Source organism: Prunus persica, chromosome G1, assembly GCF_000346465.2.
Source record: "Prunus persica cultivar Lovell chromosome G1, Prunus_persica_NCBIv2, whole genome shotgun sequence".
Lineage (NCBI taxonomy): Eukaryota > Viridiplantae > Streptophyta > Magnoliopsida > Rosales > Rosaceae > Prunus > Prunus persica.
The window spans coordinates 34,691,867-34,715,838 of record NC_034009.1 but is presented as its reverse complement, the minus strand read 5'-3'; the positions used below and the strand labels follow the sequence as shown (position 1 = coordinate 34,715,838).

The following is a 23,972-nucleotide window of genomic DNA, read 5'->3' as shown; positions in this document are numbered from 1 at the left end:
CATATATTTTCAACCAGTCACCTGGTTCAAAATTAAAACCCTTATACGTACACCGGAAACAGCACAAGTTAACAGCCGAAAGAGGTGCAATTGGGCCCAGCTTTGTGTAAGGTTTTATCTTTGAGAGTTAATGGGAGTAATGGGCCTCTTTCTTCATTTGGTAATCGGTGAATTGAATTAGCGGGCCCATTTTTGCTGGCTTCTTAAAATATGCCATTCAGGCGTTAGTAGCACAGAGGCAGAAGCTTCAGGCTTTTCCGACCCTTATGTCCTGCGCTCTGTACTCAAAGTACAAGCTCCGGCCAACGCCATCAATGGTGCTTCCGTCACTTCTCTGTAAGCCAATGCTACGTTGGAGAGCAGAGATTGGCCCTTTGAGGCTATGTTTATACCTTGTATTCGGCTGGTAAGGCCAAACCCCAGATTTTGATTTGTAAGGCCACAGAAATTATCAGTCCTTCATCTGTGTCTTTACATTTCTTTTTCTTGTTCACTCATCTCATCAGGATTCAGGGCTGTGAAATGCTCCAAGTTTTTTAAGTTTTTGGCTCCTGGGTTCAACACAAGACTTGTATGATTCTCTTCTCTTCGCTCTCTGTATAATATTTATATATATCTGGGTGTGTAGATTTTGATGCTAGCTAGCTAGCTGTGGGTGGCCATTAGAGTACCAGTGCTGATGTTTCAACTTTTTACACCATATATATATATATTTCATGTATATGTATGCGAGTACAACCAGGTTAGTAGAGGAAAAATTATTTAATTTGTCTGGGTTTGGGGAAAATATATTTGCCTAGGTATAGCATAGCCCATCCGACATTCAAGTTTCTATCATTCTCTTTGTCTCTGCATATTTTTATTTAGTCTTCATCTTATTAGAGAAGGCCCATCCATTTTAACATAACTATAAGTTGTTTATATTTTTCATTAAATTGAAGGATTAGGAACTGTGACCTAATATTTTGTTCTACTTATGAGCAGTCACTTCCAGTAGCGTTTTGTAGTTCTCTGATTGAAAATAAAATGGATAAAGCAGTTATTAAAAGCTGCTTGGGATCCTGGCATGTTAGAGTTGGCAGGACTGTTGATGGGGTGCTGTCTTTTGAAGAAGGTTGGGAAGAATTTGTGAACCATCATGGCCTGAAACTTGGAGAAATTTTGATATTTAAACACAACGGCAAAAGGGCATTCAATGTGGTTGCCTATGAGGCACTTGGTAGGGAGAAAAGGTATGATTCCAAAGGTAGGTCAAAGATTCCAAAGGTGGGTCAAAATTTACATTCTTTCTCTGTATTTCCCATGTTGCGTTGCATCTAATGGTGGGTTGTTCCTTGGGACTATTTTCAGGAAAAAGCCCTCAGAAGCAACTGCATCCTCAACCTCAAGGACTTCGTTCGCGTGCACGATGAAAAAATCCCCTGGTAAGTTTTCTAACATCTCTTTAGCTGTATGAAGTGTGTCATGTTATTATTTGCACATTATTGAAGATACAATTTCATGATTGGACTTCAAAGGAGATCTGCCGAAGTATATACAAAAACATTATTTGTTGCCTGCAAGAGAACATATTATTTGTTGCATAATTAAAAAAGCTTTAATATTTAAGCTTTAGAGAGTAGTGTTGGACAAAAGGAGGGAAACTTTAGTTTGTGTTGAATAAGAGAAGGCCATCCTTCTTTTTCTCCTGAAAATATACTTTACAGCTTACTAATTATGTAGATCCCCAAAGGACTCCTCCCCACCCCTTTTTTTCTTTCCTTGACTTGCACTTGATCAGTTGGAGCCATGCTTGGTGCTCTGTTCCTTTTTGTGAGATTTAAAGTTGTAATATTATTTGATTGTGATTCGTTTGATGCTCTCTCTAGCTTTGTCGTTAAGTTTTCATTAACACTGATAGTAACAATAATTGTTTAATTATATATTGAATAATCTCATTCTGAAATGCTTCCGTAATCTGTGCTTGCAGATCATCCAACTTGTACAAACCCGTAATTAGAACAAGATTCATTTCAAGATTGTTCAATAATCTCTGCCCATTAAATAATATTCCAAAGCCATGTTTATTGATGTGAAGCTGACTGGAGCTACTTTTATATGTTCACTGTGTTATTTATTTATTCTTATCAACTTAGTTAATAGGGAAGTTAGAGATGATAAAACATTTTCCAACACATATGTATGCTGGCTGTTCCAGTTAACATAGATCGAGTAAGCTTCTTCAATAATGTGGATCATTCTGAAGTCCGATCATTCTCATGTGGATCCTCATAAGACTATATTCTGACTTTATTATTTGTTCAGGGTTGAGTTGCAATCCTTACAACTAGCATGATGAAATTTCTTTTTGTTTTTTGAATTTTCTCTAAATCTGGTGGTTGATTTATGACAGACTATTCCTGCGCGATTTGCAAGATCAAATGGCATTGTGGCCACATCCAGAATAATTCTCAAAGACCCGTCTGGAAGATCATGGCCACTGATCTTAAGTAGGTGGGAAAGCATATCCAGGTGCAGTCATCGTATAGCTATCAGAACAAATGGATGGTACAAGTTTTATGAAGCCAACAAGCTCAAAAATGGAGATGTCTGCACATTCAACCTGAAACCGGTATCATCTAAGTCAGGTTCAAAATCAGCACGTGTCATGGATGTCCAGATAACCTGCGGTTGATCCTAGTCCATTGTAAAATTTGTTGATGTCCTTCGGATTTTGAACAATATCATCAAGCACCTAAGTTGCTGCTATCATGTTTGATGGGTTTGTTGATTCTGTGACGAGGTTATCTATCTAGCTCATGCTGTAATTCTTCTGCTGTTGCTATCTAGCTAGAAGAGTGTAACTCTGATGGATGAAACCTCCTTTATGCCTACTTTTGAAATTGTAATCTTTCCTTCTCAGTTTTATTTGAATTTCTGTTAACGGTTGAGTGCTAATTAAACTACTTTGATATCTTTAATTAATCATTTATGATAAGCCTTTTTCTTTGGGTCGAAAATCATATAAGATTAACAGTATCAACTTTTTCACTTGTGTTTATTTGCATGACCATATCTCATTAGCCAAAATTTCAAAGTTGAGTCTCACTTGTTTAAAGAAGTTTGGTGAATTGAAATCAAATTATTTGTATTTGATATTAAGTTGATGCTTTTTCACTTGTGTCTCGACTGAATCTTATGGTCATTGGTGGACCCATAGAGACATAAGGAGGTGTAACTGCATTTCTCCTCACCGAAAAATGCTTTAGAGGTTGCAGTATTTGCCCCTATGGTCTGCCATGGAAGTACACAGCAAATGCTCGATGAAATGCCTATGTAAAACTCCTTACCTCCACCGTAGAACCTGCACTAATACAAAGTGGAGTCCAAATTGCAATATGAATTGAATTAATGAAGCCTCCTTGCGCTGAGACTCTTGCAGCAGCCAGCAGTCCCAAATTCCAATTGCAAGGTTTTTATTTATTATAATTATCTCTTTTGGTTAATTGATAATAATTTTTGTTAGGGCTTGCAGTAACCTCCTTGCGTTGAGGCTTTTTATTTATCCCAAATTCCACCGTAGATGAATTGATAATATTGTTTGTTAAATTAATTGATGATGTTATATGCATTTTATTCATATTAATTGATATAATATATAGACTATACTCAAGAAGTCATAGACATAACATCTTTATATGTTTTAATTTTATACCATTATAGTTAAAAAAAATATTTAAATCCTCATTCGAATATTGCCCCTTTCTTAAAGAATTCTTGAATCCGTCATTGCCTACGGCTTTGATAATAATTTAACAAATACTGGGTTAATTATCGGTTAAGAGCTAAGCTAACCAACGTTCCCGTTCTATTATAGCTTGTCACAAGGATAGAAAGACCAAATCCACCTCCTTATATGATGTGGCGCATTTATTTTAGCTGAAATTAGACGATTGCAACATAAAACATGTAAGCGTAAAATACCAGATCTTTCTGATATAGCACGTGGCATTGTCAGTCAGTGACGTAAGTCACGCGCCAGTAGGCGGCGTGAAAACACGGAACGAGCCCAACGGGCTCTCTCGTACGTGTAAAAATCTCGCTCCAAATCAAAGTCTCGGAGTAAGTGAGAGAAAGTGGCTGGCTTTTAATTTCGTCTCTCTAATTTTCCCTGTGAAAAATAAAATAAAAGAGAAAGTGGTTTTGTCATATGATCACTAGCTAAGCATCCAGTGTGGCTCTTTCTTTTCTTGCTTGGTTAATTTAATCATGCTTGCTCCTCTGTAATTCTGAAGGACAATGTTTGTCCCTGTTTGGTTGCTGGGAAAATTGGCTGAATTTTCTATTTCGAATTAGAAACTTGTAAGCTATCTCCAATGGCAGAAGAAGCTCAGAAGGAGACGTCGAATGCGAGAAGGCCTCACTTCTTTGCGTTTTATTCTGCTGATTTGAGCTCAGAAAGACTGGTACTTTTTTCCCCCTTACTCTTCTTTTTTCCGCTATTCTATGTGTAACTATGGGTCATTTTGTTTTTATGTTCCTTTGGGAATTAGGGTTCTTGCATAAAATTTGCTAATTAATTTGTCAATAGTGAGGCTTTGGATTTCCGGTGTACAGTTAAAAACAGTGAAATTGCTTATTGGATGTTGGTCTTAGTATCTTCCACAGAAATTATGCATTCTTTATCACACATGAATGGTACTCTGTTACTGCTCAAAGAGGGACTTCAATGGCATATCATGGAAAAGTGTTATTAATTTATCTTTCTAGCTTCAGTCTACCTAAGTTAAAGGATTGGTTGGCTAAGCTCAATGTCTGTTGCATTTTTTGGATGGTCACACAATTGCGATATTATGTTGCAGAAAATACCAGAAAGATTTATGATACACATGGAAGGTAGAACATCCGGGTTAGTTTCATTGTTTGGTCCTAGCGGGAACGCATGGAATGTTGACTTGATTCAGAAAAATGGTGACTTGTTCTTTCATCATGGGTGGCCAGCATTTGTGAGAGATCATTTTGTGGAATGTGGTGACTTCTTGATTTTCAGATATGATGGTGAGTTGTGTTTCACTGTGCTTATTTTTGATCAAAGTGCATGTGAGAAAGAAGCCGCATTTCATTCTGAATGTGGCCAAGACTCTAGCAATTTTGAAAAATATATGGGACGAAAAAGGGGCAGGGAGGAGGCTGCATCATCTGGCAAACTGGTTGATGGTGTGGCAAAGAAAATGAGAGATTCCAGCAGTGAGGAAGGATGCGGACATGAGGGTGTAATGTGTGAAGAAGCAACTTGTTCCAAGGAAATTAAGCGAGCTGAAAAGCCTGGTGAGGAAACCAACTGATCTATTGGCTCTTTCCAGTGTTCCCACTGAAAGGCAACTTCTAGTCACTAGAAAAAAATAATCCATGAAATACTGAGTTTATCTATGTCTGTGCAAACAAAATTGAATACATACAGATGCAATTAGTGATTTATTCTTTCTTGCAGGTTTGGATATTGTTCTTTGTAAAGCTAATGCATCCATCCAAAATATGTGCGGAAAAGGAGATGGATTAAATGTGAATGGTAGAGTTTGTGTGCAGATGTCGTCGGCGCATGAAATAGCTCAATCATTTAGCTCCTCTAACCCTTATTTTGTGAGAATCATGAAAAGTTTCAACATCAGTGGTTCATATACTCTGGTGGGTTCTTCCCTCTGGTTTTGTTCTTTTTTCCTTTTGTACTGTAATGCGTTATTTATTCATGTTAGGCATAGGTTTTGCATCAGTGAGCTTTGTTGAGAGGCCAGTATATTGATACTTAGTGTTAAATAAGTAGTATTCTCTTGCTTGAGTTATCTGCATATACATCCGGAAAAGTGATCTACTGTTTCCATCATGGTTTGTCCACAATTCAAAACCATGTATCATCTTGCTTTTCATCACAAATAAAATTATAAGTAGAAAAACAGATTGTTTTGTGGGCTGCTATCATCTTCAATGTTGCTGCTTCCCTGTGGAATTACTTAAAAGGGTTTCCTCGTACATCTTGAACCATAAAGCTCCAGATATGTGACTATGATTCCTCATTTCTTTGTTCATATTTGGGGTTTGGACAATGTTCACAGTACTCAACTTTTTCTCCTTCACACAGAAGTGTATATGGTATTTTCGGGATAGATGTTTCATAGTGTTAAAGGTGTTCTTCTCATTTTCTTGACATGAACTTACTGTCCCGAACTTGTTGCTCTCTTCCACAATTTCACCAGTTAAATTAGTAAAAACATACACATATACATTTATGCTCATAGATATGAAAGTGTGTGTGTGTGTGTGTGTGTGTGTGTGTGTGTGTGTGTGTGTGTGTGTGTGTGTGTGTGTGTGAGTGAATGCAATTGTTGGCCTGGGCGTGTGCAAATTTTCTTTTACAAACTGCTTTATGGTTGGCAGAACATCCCGTGTAAATTTTCGGTGGCACATCTACCCAACTGCAAAGTAAAGCTTGTCCTTCATAATTGGAAAGGAGAAAGTTGGACCGTCAATTCTGTGCCAAGTACGAGAGTGCATACAAGTCATACGCTCTGTGGAGGATGGATGGCTTTTGTCCGTTACAATGACATAAAGCTTGGAGATATCTGCATTTTTGAACTTGTGCGTGAGTGTGAATTCCGTGTCCATGTTCAAAGTGGAGAAACATCTAGTTGGTTAAGTGCTGAGCTGGCTCTCCCTTCAATTAAAACGTTCAAAAGTTTGTCAAAGATAATGACAGGGAACTCTCCTAAAGTCCATTCAAAGAGCATAAGAAAGATAGAGAAAGCTGATAAAATAGCACCAAAGAAGTTTCAAGAAGCTGCTTTCACTAATGACGCAAGGAAATATGGTAGCACATCAAAGTCTCTTACTAAAGTTTCACTCTCTCAGTCAAAAGCTGCCAGTAAAAAGTTGGGTAAGATTTCACCTAAATCCTCTTAGCAATTTCTTGCAAAGACGGGGTCATGAGTGCTATCCATGTTGAAAAGAGCTTGAAGGTCATCTAGATTTGCATGCTATACTTTTATCTATAAATTCAGGCTCTTGTATTTAGATTTTCCATACGTTTAAGAAACTCATGATGATTATATTATTTAAATTGGGTTTTTAACCATAAAATGGACAGTCAATCACCGGAAAAAAGTTGTTGAAGATGAACTAAACCCGGGAAGTAGTTTGAGAATGAGGTTAACACTTGATGAAGAAAGAGCGGCTCGATCGTTCGCTTCTTGTTTCCCGAGTTTTGTGAAAATCATGAAGAAGTTCAACATCTGCGGTTCATATACATTGGTGAGTCTTGTAGATATGTGTTACTGTGAACAAACATGTTCATATTAATCTTCTGAAGATTGTTTCTGGCACTGGTTTGTATTTATAACTTGGTTATTGTTGTGCAGAAAATCCCGTACCAGTTTTCCACAGAACACCTCCCCAACTATAAAACAGAGATTGTTCTTCGAAATTCAAAAGGGGAATGTTGGACTGTGAATTCTGTCCCAGACTCGAAAGGGCGAGTGGTGCATACATTTTGTGGAGGATGGATGGCATTTGTACGCGGAAATGATGTCAACATTGGAGATATTTGCATTTTTGAGCTTGTTGGTAAGCGTGAAATGCAAGTGCACATTTCTGGTGTTGGTAAAAAGGGGTTTGACCATCAAGATGGAGAAGCAACATCTAATGCAGTGTAGCTGTTGTGTAATCTATCGGCAATGTACCTTCTCTTGTGACACTTGATCTAGCTCAACTATCCCTCTGAATACATGTTTTGTGCTGAGCTATGCCAATTGCATTTTGCGATTCTCTAATCTTATCCTGCATATAATGTTGACTGCTAACTAAACTCTCTTTATGTTGGTGTTGTCATCTACAAGTGCATTTGTCACATTTAGTATTTGCATGTGTTGCTTACAAAATCCCCTTTATTCTGAAAGTGGTGGCTTCCTCTTTTTTGGCTTTACTTTTTTATATGTTAGAGCACTTCCAGCGGGGCAGGCCATCACGGGCAGAAGGTCCCCTAGCCCCCAAAAACGAAGTCCAATGGTGTAGGCTAGCCCGGGCGAGTGGGCTCCATCAGCCTGGGCAAGTCCAAAGACAAGATTTGTCTGGGCTGTTGTTTGGGTTTGCTGATGTCAACATGACATTAGTGATCAATTTAAATACCCAAAAAAATTATAAAAAATACCAAAAAATTTAGAATTATATATATATATATATATATATAAATATCTAGTCATGTTCTTCACTTCTCACACAAAAATTTCATTCAAATTTTTCTCATCATATCTCATGTGAAAGTATTTGCCTTTACATGCCATGGCAATGAGTGGAAATGCAAAATAAAAAAGGGTAGGGCAGTCACTATTCATATGAATAATGTTTGCCTTTATTTGCCCTTACCCTTTACCATGGCACCATAAATGAAAGTGGTCTTAGTATTTTTAACTCTCTTTGTTTTTTGTTTTGCTGCATTACAGATAAAAGTTTGCGTATATTTTCTGGGTCGTGACTCGTGGGTATCTTTTTGTTTTCATCTTGTAATATTATCGGAGGGAGAATTTTGGACCGATAATGGGATTTTGCTCTTTTCTTTATGACCTATTATCTCGATGCAATTGACATGCAGAATAGTGGGATTTTTTATTTTTACTTTAGATAACAGTGGATATTAGTTGTATTGTTTGTTGATTAAAACGCGGATCAGTGGTCCTGATTAGTCCTTAATTACTTTTAAGCAAAATCGACTTCTTAAAAAGTTTACAACAAATGGTTTCTTCTTTTAATGGAAGTTGTGGTAATTATTTTTTATTAATGAAAGAAAAATAGCACCCCTCATTAAAACGGCAGATGAAGAAGTGGAAAATCGCATTTGGACTGGCGCTGGTGATAACTGGTTGGATCAAATTTCCCAAACCCTACGTGCTTCAAATAAAACCCTTAAGCCCACTTCATGTTTTGTTTTGCTTCGTCTCCGATTGTCCAACTCCATACGAGCCGCCGATCAACGCCATCAGGTAATTACAGAGTCACTGCCCTTAGTGTAATTCAAAGTTTGAAACTTTCAATGTTTTTGAGATGATCCAAACGGAGCCTTAGTGTTCGTTTTGGTGTGACCTTTTTTACTGAAGGCGCATGAATTTTTAATTGGTGGAGCAACTGAGCTTTTAGAGGTTGTGTGCAAATTGAAGGGTGATTTTGGTTCTTCAACATCGTCTCCTGGAGCTGAACAGTCACTTGTCGAACTCGGTGGCAGGCACCGTTCTATGAGATCACTCTGAATTTCCATCCGCATGACAATGCAATGGAAGATGGAGGTTGGTTTTATTGTTTGAAAATTTTGCCTTTAATTCTTTATTTTTGGATGAATTGTAATGTTGGGTATTTGTTGTTTTATGAAGACTATTAGCTTATCAGGGTGCTTGATTGCTTCATAATCGAGTTTAGAAACAGGTGTTGGTTAATTATTAAAAGTCCATGCTCTTTATCATTCTCAAATTGACTCCTACTCTGTTGTCTTAGGTGCCTCTATTATTCAATACTGTGAACAACGTGCATTCCCTGGGTTTAACAACAACTTAGTCGTTAATGAGGCCGGTGAAGATGTGGAGGCTGAACTTTTGAATTGTCGGTATATCTTACCTCCACAGAGTGCCTTCTACATGGTATGCGTATGCCGACTTACTGACGGTTTTTCTTTTTAAATACAGAGATAAACAACGCAAGCTAGCTAGTTTACTATGTTTCTTATACGATTTGTTTTCTATCATGTGGAAGTCTGATCTGGGGAAGATTTACAATCTAATTCCTGGTAATCCCTGCATTTCAAACCCATATTTATATGCAGAATCTGTAAACAACTTAGTTAGGATAAACTGCCCAAACTAGATGCTTAATGGCGGAAATGTCGTTATGCATTCCACAGTTTTCTATCATGTTTTCTCCAAGCTTATTGAAACCTCAAGTACCTTATTAAGTTTCTTGTGTAGGTAGTATAGATCCTAATCTCGATTCTCCAACGAGTTTCTTGTGTTTAAAATTCAACCCAGCCCTGGTTGCGCATTTGGCTTTCATTTGAACTCTAAGAATCATCTATCTCAAAGGCAACTCATAATACATTTCAGATTTCGAATGGATAAGAAGCTAAAGTGTCCACTAGAAAGGCCATCCTTTAGAATGTTCCTTGTTGGTGATGACTTCTCTCAGCATCTGGTAACATCTTCACCTCCTTTCTGGTTTCCTTTTGTGTAGGCCGTTGTGTTAATTTCATAGCCTGAAAATGTAAAAGTTTTTTATTTTTATTTTTATTCTTTCGTTTTGGCCTTTTCTAAAAGATACAAACTTTTGCAGCTTATACCACCTGCATTTATCAAGAACTTCAATAGACGAAGACTTGGCAAATGTACTATGAGAGGCCCTAGTGGAAAATGTTGGGCCGTGGAACTGGAACAGAGACAGGATGGCTTGTTCTTCCATAAGGGTTGGCCTGGTTTTGTGAAGGATCATTTTATAGAACTTGAGGACTTTCTGATTTTCTGTTATGATGGTGGCTCAGAGTTTGATGTCACCATCTATGATAAAACTTGTTGCGAGAAGATGTAAAAGCAGCAGCCAAGAGGCCTGCAAGTGATCATTTGGCAGAAACATCAACTGGGGGCCCCATCTTGTTCAAATCGGAGAATGCGTTTTATGTACGAACTTTGAAGTCCTATAATCTATACGGCATGGTGAGTATTTGGTCACCCAAAAACAAATGAAAACCTTTTCTGGTTAAACATCTGATCAGTAGTACATGTTTTTCTTTTCAGTTGATTCCGAAGGATGTAGCCATAGCTGAAGGACTTATGAGCTATGAAGGCATTTTGATCAAAGAGACTATAATGCTTCAAGATCAAACGGGGAGATCATGCCTTACTCACCTTTATATCAAGCCAGATGGTCGTTTGATGATGACAGAAGAATGGACAACGTGTCGGAAGGCAAACCAGATTTCACTTGGGGACGACATTGTTTTTGAGTTTGGGAAGCAAGGTGTGATACTAGTTCATATTTTGAGAGGAAAAGGCAATATAATAGCTCTTCCGAGGTTCTTTCAGGCTCGCAGCCCGGGAAGTCAATTTTTCACATGCAAACATCTACAACTTGCCACTCATCTATCTGTTCTGTTAAGTTTGGTTGTATTTGTGATTTCAAGTTCATAATATTATAAATCCAGAACTGTCAAACGGAGATATTGTCAGGGGAACAGAAAACAAACGAGTTTCGTGAAATCTGAGCACGATGGAGATTATTTATCATGTAACTAATGCCAGGGGCACTGCTAATGGTAAATCATACTACAATTAGCAATCTGTGGGATCATATTTCAATTTGCGAATACAGAAAACAAGGTCATACTAGTCTTAAGAACAAGATTAGATAAACAAAATTCGCGTTTAGATGTTAGTGCTGCAAAATTCACAAAAAATTTGAACCTACTTATCTCAACTTCCATTGATACTCCGGACAAGTTCACCCATAGAAACCGATTCGATGTTATACTGAATACTCTCTCAGTTTGCAATGTGAGTACACAATTATCAAAATTAGATATAAAAAATAGGTTTTTTTTAAAAAATCACAAATAGTCCATGAGGTTTGCCAAATTATCACATTTGGTCATTTACGTTTTTTTTCTGACATTATTGGTCCTTTATGTTACACTTCGCACATCAATTTGGTCCCGTCGTCACATTCCGTCAAAAAATTTTGTTAGATTGCTGACGTGGATTAAATAATATTTTAAATATTATGGGTTTTAACACAAATGGTCCCTGAGGTTTGCAAAATTATTACCTTTGGTTCTTTATATTATTTTTTGACATTATTGATCCTTATGTTACACCTCACATATCAATTTGGTCCCGTCATCACGTTCCGTCAAAAATTTTCGTTAGATTGCTGACGTGGATTAAATAATGTTTTAAATATTTTGGGTTTTATCACAAATGGTCCATGAGGTTTGCGAAATTATCACCTTTGGTCCTTTATTTTTGTTGTTTACATTATTGGTCCTTATGTTACACCTCACACATTAATTTGATCCCACCGTGAGATTTCGTTAAATTTTCTCATTAAAGACAAATATGCCCTCATTTTTATCGGAAAAGTTAATTGAGATGACGGAAATGACGATTTCTGAAAGTGGACGTATAATTAAAGTACCACAGTAACAATTTAGCAATATGAGGGACTAAAAGTAAAGTTTGGTCTTAGTCCATGGACCACTGCTACAATTTTGCCTTTAAAATATTTTTAAAAAATTAAAAAAAGAGAGAAAATTTTCAAAACATTATTTTTAAAAAAAATTCAAATCCACTTGGCATGTTATTATTGGACATGTAGGCTCCACATACATGTCACGTCAAATCCATTAAGTTTTATTGAAATTTTCATTTTTTCTAAAAGATTTTAAATGTTAAACTATTTTTAAAAAATATAAAGGACCAATAACGTCAGGAAAAAAAATAAAGGACAAAAAGTGATAATTTCGCAAACCTTAAGGACTATTTGTAATAAAACCCAAAATGTTTAAAACATTGTTTAATCCATGTCCATGTCAGCAACCTAACGGAAAATTTTGACAGAACTTGATGGTGGGACCAAATTGATGTGTGAGTGTGTAACATAAGAGTCCAATTTTCCTGTTACCAAATTCTTTGTGCCTTCATGTTTCGTCCATATATCTTTTGACACGTGTCATATGACTAAACATAAATTGAACACTGTTAACAATATTTCAACACAATAATATTGAAAAACACACAAGCTCCTCCTCATCTCTCATTCACCACCGCCACCTCCATGTCAGCCCAAATCACGTCGTCTATCTCCAGTACCACAACCATTCTCCTTTTCTTTTGTGCATCTCATTGTCGTTCCTTGCTTTAGTACTTTTCTTATCTAATTTCCATTTAATTCTAAAGAGTTGTGGCCAAATCTAAAGAAAAAGTTTTTATATTGATTAAAAAAACTCAATTATTCAAAGCCAAAATTCTCTCTCAAGCGTGGCCAATATTGCATCCATTCAAGATATTCACCATGAGCGGCAAACAATAACCCAACAAGTGCTAGTTTGCACGTGGATTTTGGTGTGGTCTTTAATATTGCTAAACCCCAAATGAAATTTCCAAGCTTTCCCTTGCGGGTTTTTCTGATTGATCAAATTTTGGTCTTTGCAGTGCTCGAGTGATGTTTCCTTGGGCCAAATTTTTAATATGGAAGCACTTTCTCTATGTGGGTTTGAGGGTTTCTTGAAGAAAATGGACACGGTGAGGTGGCGGGTCTGATGAATGGGCCGGGTGGTGGAGATTAGATATGAATTGTGTGTCCCATCATCCTATGGAGGCATAAACAAACCCATGGCAGATCTGATGAACTTGGGGTTTGGAGGAGAAAGAACAAAGACAAGGCTCCCTTTTTGCTGAACGAAATAGATGGGGCGAGGCAATGGGTTTCTTTTTTTAAAAAATAAATTTTATTATGTTGAAATAAACAGTGTTAAGTTATGGAACACGTGTCAAAAATATAAGGAGGAAATATGGAGGCACATGGGATTTGGTAATAGGAAAATTGGACTCGTAACATAAGTAATGTCAGAAAAAACATAATGGACCAAATGTGATAATTTGGCAAACCTCAAGGACCATTTGTAATAAAATCCCTAAAAAATAATCTTTACATATCAATGATCTAAAAAAATGAAAGCATACTATCTCTGATTGGAGTAAGGTTCCATGTGGTGGTAATATAGCTGGGGAGAAAATGCATATTTTCTTGGCTTGGGAGTTTTCTGGTATTGGGGTGGTTAAACCTAATGTGGATGGTTCTTGCAAACTTGACTCTGGGAATATTGGTGCTGGTGGTATTCTTCGTGGTTGTGCTGGACAATGGATTATGGGGTTTGCGGTGAACTTGGGAAAGGGCCAATTAATTGAAGCTAAACTATGAGGCTTATTTTTTGGTCTTAAAATGGCTTTGGATAAAGGTATCAATAGGTTCATCATTGAAATGGACTCAGCTCTTGGTGTACAACTTATCCAACAAACTGATGTCTCTCGATTTCACCCACTTGCTAGTTTGCTGCACTTCTCTAAGGCAATTTGAGAACTATTAGTTACATCATATATAGAGGGGAAAAAATTGCCTTGGTGACTGCCTTGCAAGGTGGAGCTACAACCTGGACTTAGGCATTTGTTATTTTGATAATGCTCCTATGTGGGCTACTGATGCTTTGGTAGATGACCTCTTAGGGGTCTCTCGTTCTCGTCAAATTTCTCTTGCTAATTTGTAGTTGTTTATTGGGGTTTATCTCTTAAAAAAAAGAAGTTAGAGAGAAGATTGTTTGCATTAACTAAACTAAACTCTCTTTTATGTTTGTGTTGTCATTTACAAGTACATTTGTCGCATCTAGTATTTACATCCAAGTGTTACGGGAGAGCCAAGAGATGCCCAAAGGATAAAACAAAGACACCTTATGATAATGGCAAAAAACTGATGAATTTTCTGTGTCTTGTTCTATCAGTCAACTCAATTGTAATGTCGTATCAACTCAATTGTCATGTCTTGACTCCAAACACGCTGGTCAAGAGGCTATGGTTTCTTTAAATTCCAGAAAGCGAAAGCGGAAGGAGAAGAAACCTCAGCCTCTCAATCACAGAGAACGAGCAGCCGATCAATGCCATCAGGTAATTACAGAGTTACTGCCCTTAGTGCGATTGCAAGTTTGAAACTTAAATGTTTTTGAGATTGTCCAAACGGAGCCTTAGTGTTCGTTTTCATGTTGATTATTGCAGGAAGTGAGACCTTTTTTCGCTTTTAGAGGTTGTGAGCCATTTGAAGGGGAATTTGGGTCCTTCAACATCGTCTCCTGGAGCTGAACAGTCACTTGTTGAACTCGGGCGGGTCTGGCGGTAACCGATCTATGAGAGATTACTCATAATACATTTCAGATTTCAAATGGATAAGAAGCTAAAGTGTCCACTAGAAAGGCCATCTTTTAGAGTGTTCCTTGTTGGTGATGACTTCTCTCAGCATCTGGTAACATCTTCCCCTCTTTTCTGGTTTCCTTTTGTGAACGCCCTTGTGTTAATTTCATAACCTGAAAATGTACAATCTTTTTTTTCTTTCTTTCTTATTGGCTTTTTCTAAAAGCTATAAACTTTTGCAGCGTATACCACCTGCATTTATCAAGAACTTCAATGGACGAAGACTTGGAAAATGTACTATGAGAGGCCCTACTGGAAAATGTTGGGCCGTGGAACTGGAACAGAGACGGGATGGCTTGTTCTTCCATAAGGGTTGGCCTGGTTTTGTGAAGGATCATTTTATAGAATCTGAGGACTTTCTGATCTTCGATTATGATGGTGGCTCAGAGTTTGATGTCACCATCTATGACAAAACTTGTTGCGAGAAGGATGTGAAAGCAGCCGCCAAGAGGCATGCAAGTGATCATTTGGCAGAAACATCAACTGGGGGGCCCATCTTGTTCAGTTCGGAGAATGCGTGTTTTACAAAAACTTTTAAGCCCCATAATCTATATAGTTTAGTGAGTCTTTTGGTCACCCAAAAACAAATGTAGACCTTTTCTGATTAAGCATCTGATCAGTACATGTTTTGGTTTTCAGTTGATTCCAAAGTCTATAGCCGTAACTGAAGGACTTATGAGCTCTGAAGGCATTTTGATCAAAGAGACTATAATGCTTCAAGATCGAACCGGGAGATCGTGGCTTGTTCAGCTTGATGTCACCAGTGATGGTCGTTTGGTGATGAAAAGAGGATGGACGACATGTCGAGAGACAAACCAGATTTCACATGGGGACACCATCATTTTTGAGTTTGTGAAGCAAGGTGTGATACTACTTCATATTTTCAGAGGCAGAGGCGAAGGCGGTAGCTCTTCTGTGGTGGTTCTTTCAGGAGTTCTGCCCCGGAAGTCCAGTCAAAACCCATAGCCAGTTAACTGCAAGTTTTCACCTACAGCCAGTTATTTTAAGTGTTGGAGTCGGAATTGTTCTTCTCTTTCCGAAGAGAAGCGTTTTGCAGAGAAATCTCACTGTGATGAGAGTACCAGATAAAACGAATATGCTTGCTGAATCTTTGTTGTCCACTCATCTAGCTGTTCTATCAAGTTTGGTTGTATTTGTGATTAGTTCATAATATTATTCCAAACGGAGATATTTTCAGGGGAACATAAAACAAATGAGTTTCGTGAAATCTGAGCACGATGGAGATTATTTATCATGCAACTAATTTCAGGGCCATTGCTAATGGTCAACCATACAACAATTAGCAATCTGTGGGATCATATTTCAACTTGCAAATACAGAAAACAAGGTCATACTAGTCTTAAGGACAAGATTAGACAAATAAAATTCGCGTTTAGATGTGTTGCAAAATTCACAAAAGTTGAAATATGAGATAAACCTACGTATCTCAACTTCCATTGAAACTCCAGATAAGTTCACCCATAGAAACTGATTTGATTTGATGTTATACTGAATACTCTCTCAGTTTGCAATGTGAGTAAGGGTCCGCTGATCAAAATTAGATATAAAAAAGAATAAGAATCTCTACATATCAATGATCTAAAAAGATGAAACCACACGGTAACCATACGAGGGAGAATGGAGGATATTCTGATCCACAAGACCTTTGCTGCTGACTGATAGTCCAGTGTTGCGGCTGATGATTGGTTGCTTCAGGCAGAAGGTCTCTGACATGCAGCAAAGAGCTGCCAACTGATGAAGGCCATGACCAGAGAGGTAAAGAGTTGAAACCCTACAACCTCTGGAAAGTGCCAACCCAGGCCTCGCCTCAGATAGCTGCAAAAATAATAAATGAGTCAGACGGAAAGGGAAAAGTAAAAAGAGTGCACTCTAGTTGTTGCATTTGACAATTGATGAACAAGACCAGCCCTAATTGTCAGAATTTGAAAATGAAAGGGAAAGATAGGATCAGAAGTTTTTGGGAGAGAGAATTTAGAGAGGCATGAGTACCCCAAGTATCCATCTGTCATAGCAACAGACTAAAGCACATAATTTTTCAGGTAGTGGTAGAATTAAGGGAAGGAGTAGACCTTGTGATAGATGGCATGGTTGCCACGATCCCTGCACAGGTGTATATTATAGGAATCAGCGTCTTAGGCTTGTTTTTCCGCAGCCACATCAAAGAGCCCAATGCAGCAAGGGAGATGCTCAAGACCTGAATAAAGGGAGAGAGCTGAAACTTAATAACATAGAAAGGCAAATCTACTCCAAAATCCAAATTAAAGAGAAAAAAGGGCAGAATATGTTAGCCAAATTTACAAATCCATCGTCTGAGATATGATTAACGCAAATTCATTATATGAACTTTCAGACTCAGAACGGAAATTTCAGCAATTTATATCCAAAAACCTATGACTGACAGGGCAGCTAAGAAGACTACAATACAAAAAAGAAAGAAATGAGTGTATACCAGATTGGCATTTGCTTCAAGGCCTTGAAGAATGTAATCCCAGGTAAATTCTAGTCCTCTAGCACCCACCCACAGCGGTGCCAATCTATGGAGAACGGAATCAGCAAAAGCCCATCCTGCCAACAGTGAATAAGAGGGTCCTATTAAATACACTACACTATCATGGTAAAAGGTTCAAAATTAAACTAGAAATCAAGGGAAGAGAAACTGATAGTTTTCCTTTTTGGTGGGCTTGATCATGTTTTACTCACCAAGTCCCACTGCTTGGAATTTATGATTTTGAGAGATGTTCCTGTGGGTCAACTGAGTCAGAGCAAAGTAAAGGCCAGCAACGTCTATAAAACCAATAAGAGCTTTCAAAAATTCCTGAATACAAAGATATGCATTAATAAGTTGTTGGTTACACTCACAGTCAAAACAACAATCCACGAGAGAAAGAAAAGTAAATGTTTTCAATTCGAAACAAGCAAAATCAAGCGTGGCGAGTAGCATGGACTTATTGAAATGTGTAGATTTCTATAAGGAAATATACATTTAAACTAAAATCAAAGACCCAAGTACCTGATATGGATCGAAGCTTTCATTGTCGGATACCTTCAGAAAAGTGGCCAGACAAACGAGCTGCAGAACATAGATTTAACAAAGAAAAACAATTAGCAGCCATTGCTGGAAGTGTTAGGAAGCTTTGCCCCATTGGCACAAGATGAAAATGACTAGAACGTGATTTTGTACGTATAGCTCCTTTGTTATTGACTATGAACACTAACGAACCTTCACTAAAGCTGTTCCCAGATAAACAAGAGCTGCTTTGACAGAGGTCCCAAGTGTATCGTACTCCGATCTGCACAATTAAATCATCTAATTGAGTTAGGGTTTGATTTGGAAAAGAAGATGAACTGAATTGGATATGATTTATGAGAGCATAAGATCCAAATAGATATAGAAATAAGTAAAAGAGAAGAGTTAGGGGGCATACAGGGGGGTAGCGGAGTAGTAAACGGCGTGAGGGCCAAATGTCAGAATCGCGCAGTTGAAGAAGTGAAACACCGTCATTTCTCCTCCTTTCTCTCTTTCTCCGTCTCAGACTTGGGACACTGCGATCTCCACTAGAGTTGGGTGACGACTTGAGAGCAGCCATCTATTCGGATCCAGGCTTCCCTCAACTTGACCCGGCTCCTTCTCATGGGCCTCGTTTACTAATAACACCACAAACTGGACCAATGTAGATGGGGTTCGCTATTATAAATGGGCCGCAGGGCCAAACAAACAAAAATACAAGAATCAATGGTTGGTGTTTTTTGTTTAAATATTTTAGTACAAGCGATATTGGAGGAGATCACTCGACCTCCGATACAGAGGTAAATGTTCTTAACTACTTACTTTTTCATCTTTTATTGGGTCAGAGCCAATAGTTGTTAATAATTTAATATATCATTATAAAATATCAATAATAAAAGTTTAATTATCAATTTTTATTTTGTGACGAAAATGACAAACACAAGAAATTTCCCAGTGGAGTGGCTATTTGATTTGAGATCGAGTGTGATCTTTTTACCAGAAATTAAAGATTCCAGGACTGTCTTATATGCCAAGGCCTCGACTGGTCACCACTTCTCCCTAACCAACGCATGGTCCACCATTATAAACAAAACTCTAGGTCTAATGCCATGGCAGCTAAGCTACCTCCAGAAGAAAAAAGAAATAAAAAAGTACTTAATAGTTATTTGAAAGCTTGTATTTGTTTTCTGTGTGAAATATACCATATGTTTGGTTTTATTATTCGTCTCTAATTATGAAATGTTAATTTATTATGGCATTAATTGTAGGAATCATTGACTGTTCACACGGCATTTCTGGGTAGATAGAGCACTGTTAGCCAATAAACATCAAGAATGATATCGTTTTATTTTTCTAGTCATCATCAGTGCAGATGCATCATGCAGTGTGTGATTTATAATATTTAAATTACTAATACTAAGAATTAATTAATAACTCAAACATGATGAATATGATCAAGTGTTATCCCCTTTCCCTTGCGAAAAGGAAATGTGGATGTTGACATTTAAGGTTGATGGGCTTTTTCCTATATGCCATTGATGAGGAGCTTGACATTTGCCAGAATAAATGGGGCGTCCTAATTTCCCATACATCAGTCAGTGACTCAGTGTGGGAAAGAGTCAAAACAAGGAAATATATGAGGGTCCTTTTATATTGTTGGGAAAATTGCACGAATTTAATTTTGTGTGTGGTGTGGTCCACCACGGGGACAACTATGGGGAAAATGAGAGAGAGAGAGAGAGAGACAGACAGTGTCACGGGAATTATCAAGGGACTTTCCCAAGCAAACAACAAGTTTATTTAATTCAAAAAGAGAAAAGATAGAGGTGGTGTTGAAGATATAAGTGATTGGGATGGGTTTCCTTACTATGATTCCCATATACAAATAAAAGTTCAGTGGGATGCCATCAAACCCTTCATAATTGAAAATGGGACTAAAACGAGAGCATCATCAGCTGCAGCAGAATCACAGGCTCACAGGCTCACAGCTTGGGAATGGAAGAGAAAATGATTGCAACCCTAATTTTGGAATATTAATTTTCGCAAACTTATAGTAATTTACAACTTTTAAGTGAAGAAAAAGTGTTTAGAGCTCGTAATTAAGTAGTGCCAAAATACACGAGTTTATTTTAAAACACGACATAATGGAGCATGAAAATGCTTTAAATACGTAGACTTGATTAAAAATTCATACCACTCGGGACACGAAATATACAAAATAAGATATTAGACCTAATTTAAATAGACATCCCAATGGACCTCTAATTATTTATGGTGTGTGTGCATGGATTGACTAAAGAGGTTTAGCTACCATCGATCGAGGATGAAGGTATTATCCCGCCAATTTTAAATGATAAGAGAGAGGCCTCAAGTTTCAAGGTTTTTGCGTAGGCTCTGACCTCATTCCTTTTCTTCTTCTTTTTTCGTGTTTCTCTCTCTCTCTCTCTCTCTCTCTCTCTCTCTCTCTCTCTCTCTCTCTAGGTAAATTGAGTTCACTTTCACCTCTGTTTGAAGCTGGAAATGGAGGTGATGGTGTTGGACCAAAAATGATAAGAAGAAGTCAAATCTAGTTTTCAAAACATGAACCTTTTTATGTGTGTGTGTGTGTAACAGTGTTTGACTGCATGCATTATTGTTAGTTTGTCCACTCATTATCTCATTATGAATGATGAATGAATGAATGATCCTTACTTACTATTCCCAGCCGTCAGATTTTCCTTTTTAAGTAGAGCATCTTACACCCTTCACCTTGAGAAACAAAAATGTCTTGTATCACACAAAGGCATTGGGAAATTAATTCTAAACCCATCCAATCCACACTGCCCCTGCCCAGCAAGCAAGAAGATCGACGGATCGATGCATCATGCATGTGTTGTGGAATTAATTAGGGCACCCATATTCACACACCCAGACACATACATGTTACATTATATGCATGCATGTTGTCATGTTGTCATGTTGTCATGTTGTCATGTTGATGTTTGCATCTTCGTTTTATTCTTTATATGATGGTATGATGTAATGTCATGGGGCACGTCACCCTAAACGGCGTTGATTTCGGTGATTCCTTCCTTTGTTTTTTGTCGTTTCATCGATACTCGAAGGAAGCGAAGGGGAAGGTGGTGATGCTATTCAAATCTCAAAGCAACACATGCTTGTATGGCTGTATCCTAATCTCCCGAATCGTCGTGAACAAACTAATATTCTTCTCTTTATTAATTCATTCATTATAGAAATGATTCATCCTGATGATTAGCAATGACAGTAATTAAATCACTGGTAATTAATATAAGTGCTAGCTGTTCCCTGTTTTTTCCTTTTTAGTAGAACCACAACCACTTGGCTGGGGAGCTATTTTTCTAGGTTCTAGCTAGCTCTTGCCTTGCAGTCAAAGAATGCCACATTAATAACCCTAATTAAGTTTGGATCTGTTGCCTAAGCATGAAATTAAACTCCAATTTGGTTTAGTTAGTTAGGTGTCATTCATATATTATTGGTCTACTGCACGTGCTATGGACGTGAAAAGATGAAAAACATTAACGATTTATTTTGAAGAAGCATCTAAGGAGTAAAACAAACGCAACATATATATATATATATATTTTACGAGACACATGCATAAATCTTAGTAAACTATAAACTAAACTCGTGTCAGTTCTTACTTGGGATGCACTAAACCGGGAATTAACCAAATGCAAGAATAATTAAACGCATCTGTAATTAATTAGCAAGCAATATTGCTTATAGTTTATCTGTCACTTGTGTGAAGCAACTGGAAATTAGGAACCCATTAATGCAAAATGCAATATATCTGGTCAAGGAAGGTATATATTATATTCTTTGAGGTAGGTGGCATATGAAAATGAAAATATAACTGATGTGAATTGTTTTTAACGTGGACCCAAATAATAAAATCAGATGGGTTAGAGTTAGAGTTAGAGTATGATGAGACAAACGCATGGAATAATTATATGAGAATATGGCCCCAAGCAATTGAGGCCATAGAGAGACATGTTGACCGGATATTTTACCCTGCTGCAATGCAATGCAGTATGTAACCTTAATTATTATTATTATTCAAATAAATCCAACAAGATGAGGATTTGAGCATTTGAGGGAGAGAATATATGATGAGGAAGGCAGGAAGGAAATAGTATTATTATATTAATTGGTAATTTATAATATAATTTAAAGTAATGCAAAATTTGCATTTCCCGGAGAATCTAGAGCGCATCAGGCGCTGACCATGGCTTCCAAAATTATTAACAAATGATTAACGTTTTCTAGTCATCTTGTTGTTTCTGTAATCACCCCATTATTAAACAAATCATATAATTATATAATTATAAAGGAGAGAAAAGTCATGGGGGTTTGAGTTTGTGAGCTTCATTTTATTAATATTAATATGATTTGTGTGAGTAGGAGCATAAAAAGACCAATACAAGAGAACAAAGAAAGAGCCTCTTGCGTAGACAATATGTCACGTGACAGGAACCCATGTTGACGCCGAGGAATATGGTCCTCTCCCTCCTCCTAACTTGTCCTAATTCTCATACTGAGTTTCATTTTAATTTTATTTAATTCAGTTTTGTGGGTTTCTATGCACGCGCGGGTGGGGCTCGACAGATGGGTTTTGGCCAAGGAATACTTGGACACGGAGAGGGAATATTGGGGACGATCGAAGACTCTGGATCGGACAAATACTAGCCGATCAAATTTCCGAACTTCATCGTCTTCTACTTCATCCAACGCGCTCTCTTTTACCACACACTGTCTGTTTACCATCGTTTTTATTAGATTAAAAGATGGAGAGCGGGTAGATATAAGTTACGTCAATTAATTAAGACAATGTACTAATCTATTTATACCCAAATTTTATTATATTTGTGATATATTAGAGTAATTTAAATATTGTCATGTATTGTGAAGAAAATAAGGATGAGAGCGCGTGGGATGAAGAATGTTTTAAAAATTTGAATGGTAAGGGGGAGAGAGAGTTGCATGTGGCTCTGCGACCCTCGTGTCGCCGGACACCCCAGCCATTCTGACACTTCCTCTCTCTCTCTCTCTCTCTCTCTCTCTCTCTCTCTAGCTATATATATACTCTTACTTAATTCTATTACTTCATATTTATTCCCTCTCTCTTTATGATCTTCTTATTTATAACCAAGACTCATAATTATCTAATATGCTAATGCTATGGCTATAGCTAAAATACTTGTGTGCTTGGGGTTCGCACGTGTACAGCTCGATTATGATTGACAAACCAGTATTGCCCACTTGGACCAGCGACTATATATGAGAGACAACATTGCAGGGGATGCAGCACTAGATCAGCTGGCAATTAATGTATAGTCGGTTTGACTAACTACCTAACTAAGTTAGGGTTGGACGACTGGAACACAAATATGAACTATCCTAATTTAATTATGCAACGGGTGCTAGCGGTGGTATTAATTCTGAAAAAATAAAATAAAATTGTAAGGTAAATGAGTTTCTTAAAAGTATACACGTCCGTGTCATCGTGTTTAAAGGATGTTTGGTTTATTTTGAGTAATTTTGGTTTTAATTTTCTAATTTTAAATTCTTAAAATTCCGAGAACTAAGATGTAAACTCATAAAACATTAATCCTATGTCTCAAAACTTGATCAAGAACCAATATACTTTGAGTTTGCGTTTGTATGCATGGTATTGAATTATTAAGTTTTGGTAATTATGTTAGTTGCATAACATAAAACATGATGTTAAGTTCTCATATAAAAACGGGGATATTTTAGGGTGCTACTAGTCAATCCTCGTTCATGAAGTAAAATGGAAATATTCTAATTTAAGGAAATATTAAACTTGAATGAGAATAATATCTTACAGTAACAAAAACAGTAGGGTATTTAAATGGGTCGCGATCCATCCGTCCATTCATCCATCCATC

The 23,972-nt window shown here is 37.3% G+C and overlaps 4 protein-coding genes and 1 long non-coding RNA gene across 11 annotated transcripts; 4 read left to right on the top strand and 1 right to left on the bottom strand.

Annotated features, from left to right (window-relative positions):
* Positions 248-2,934, top strand: LOC109948294 (B3 domain-containing protein At5g18000-like). 2 transcript variants are annotated; one of them, XM_020560844.1, is made up of 5 exons: positions 248-406; positions 507-571; positions 985-1,232; positions 1,351-1,424; positions 2,393-2,934. In XM_020560844.1, exons 3-5 carry the CDS (start codon positions 1,027-1,029, stop codon positions 2,491-2,493), a joined length of 381 nt encoding a protein of 126 aa, XP_020416433.1. In that variant the 5' UTR covers positions 248-406; positions 507-571; positions 985-1,026; the 3' UTR covers positions 2,494-2,934. The 2 variants fall into 2 exon arrangements, with proteins under 2 accessions (XP_020416433.1, XP_020416436.1); XM_020560847.1 differs by lacking the exon at positions 2,393-2,934 and adding an exon at positions 1,970-2,386 and having other exon boundaries at positions 507-1,232.
* On the top strand, positions 4,098-7,902 carry LOC18790606 (B3 domain-containing protein Os01g0723500). The gene is made up of 6 exons (XM_007221755.2): positions 4,098-4,445; positions 4,842-5,307; positions 5,471-5,664; positions 6,412-6,907; positions 7,118-7,281; positions 7,389-7,902. Exons 1-6 carry the CDS (start codon positions 4,356-4,358, stop codon positions 7,680-7,682), a joined length of 1,704 nt encoding a protein of 567 aa, XP_007221817.1. The 5' UTR covers positions 4,098-4,355; the 3' UTR covers positions 7,683-7,902.
* Positions 8,423-11,339, top strand: LOC18791359. Of its 6 annotated transcripts, none has more exons than XR_002270673.1 (7): positions 8,423-9,005; positions 9,120-9,305; positions 9,511-9,615; positions 9,699-9,799; positions 9,978-10,200; positions 10,339-10,715; positions 10,797-11,339. It is a non-coding gene; the product is annotated as an uncharacterized LOC18791359 (long non-coding RNA). The 6 variants fall into 6 exon arrangements; XR_002270672.1 differs by having other exon boundaries at positions 8,424-9,005; positions 9,511-9,653; positions 9,766-9,799; XR_002270676.1 differs by having other exon boundaries at positions 8,425-9,005; positions 10,113-10,200.
* On the top strand, positions 14,562-16,270 carry LOC18790323 (B3 domain-containing protein REM5). The gene is made up of 4 exons (XM_020555467.1): positions 14,562-14,714; positions 14,823-15,066; positions 15,197-15,574; positions 15,654-16,270. Exons 2-4 carry the CDS (start codon positions 14,986-14,988, stop codon positions 15,978-15,980), a joined length of 786 nt encoding a protein of 261 aa, XP_020411056.1. The 5' UTR covers positions 14,562-14,714; positions 14,823-14,985; the 3' UTR covers positions 15,981-16,270.
* On the bottom strand, positions 16,367-18,699 carry LOC18791333 (transmembrane protein 147). The gene is made up of 7 exons (XM_007223850.2): positions 18,461-18,699; positions 18,256-18,325; positions 18,046-18,105; positions 17,736-17,850; positions 17,485-17,600; positions 17,105-17,229; positions 16,367-16,850 (listed from the first exon to the last, which is right to left on the bottom strand). Exons 1-7 carry the CDS (start codon positions 18,535-18,537, stop codon positions 16,727-16,729), a joined length of 687 nt encoding a protein of 228 aa, XP_007223912.1. The 5' UTR covers positions 18,538-18,699; the 3' UTR covers positions 16,367-16,726.

Coding starts and splice junctions, on each gene's coding strand:
- LOC109948294 (XM_020560844.1), top strand. CDS start 1,027: ATGGATAAAGCAGTTATTAAAAGCTGCTTGGGATCCTGGCATGTTAGA. Junction 1,233..1,350: donor GCACTTGGTAGGGAGAAAAG/GTATGATTCCAA, acceptor GACTATTTTCAG/GAAAAAGCCCTCAGAAGCAA. Junction 1,425..2,392: donor CACGATGAAAAAATCCCCTG/GTAAGTTTTCTA, acceptor GATTTATGACAG/ACTATTCCTGCGCGATTTGC.
- LOC18790323 (XM_020555467.1), top strand. CDS start 14,986: ATGGATAAGAAGCTAAAGTGTCCACTAGAAAGGCCATCTTTTAGAGTG. Junction 15,067..15,196: donor ATGACTTCTCTCAGCATCTG/GTAACATCTTCC, acceptor AAACTTTTGCAG/CGTATACCACCTGCATTTAT. Junction 15,575..15,653: donor CCCATAATCTATATAGTTTA/GTGAGTCTTTTG, acceptor TTTGGTTTTCAG/TTGATTCCAAAGTCTATAGC.
- LOC18791333 (XM_007223850.2), bottom strand. CDS start 18,537: ATGACGGTGTTTCACTTCTTCAACTGCGCGATTCTGACATTTGGCCCT. Junction 18,326..18,460: donor TACTACTCCGCTACCCCCCT/GTATGCCCCCTA, acceptor TTAATTGTGCAG/ATCGGAGTACGATACACTTG. Junction 17,230..17,484: donor TTGAAGCAAATGCCAATCTG/GTATACACTCAT, acceptor CCCTTTATTCAG/GTCTTGAGCATCTCCCTTGC.
- LOC18790606 (XM_007221755.2), top strand. CDS start 4,356: ATGGCAGAAGAAGCTCAGAAGGAGACGTCGAATGCGAGAAGGCCTCAC. Junction 4,446..4,841: donor ATTTGAGCTCAGAAAGACTG/GTACTTTTTTCC, acceptor ATTATGTTGCAG/AAAATACCAGAAAGATTTAT. Junction 5,665..6,411: donor TCAGTGGTTCATATACTCTG/GTGGGTTCTTCC, acceptor TATGGTTGGCAG/AACATCCCGTGTAAATTTTC.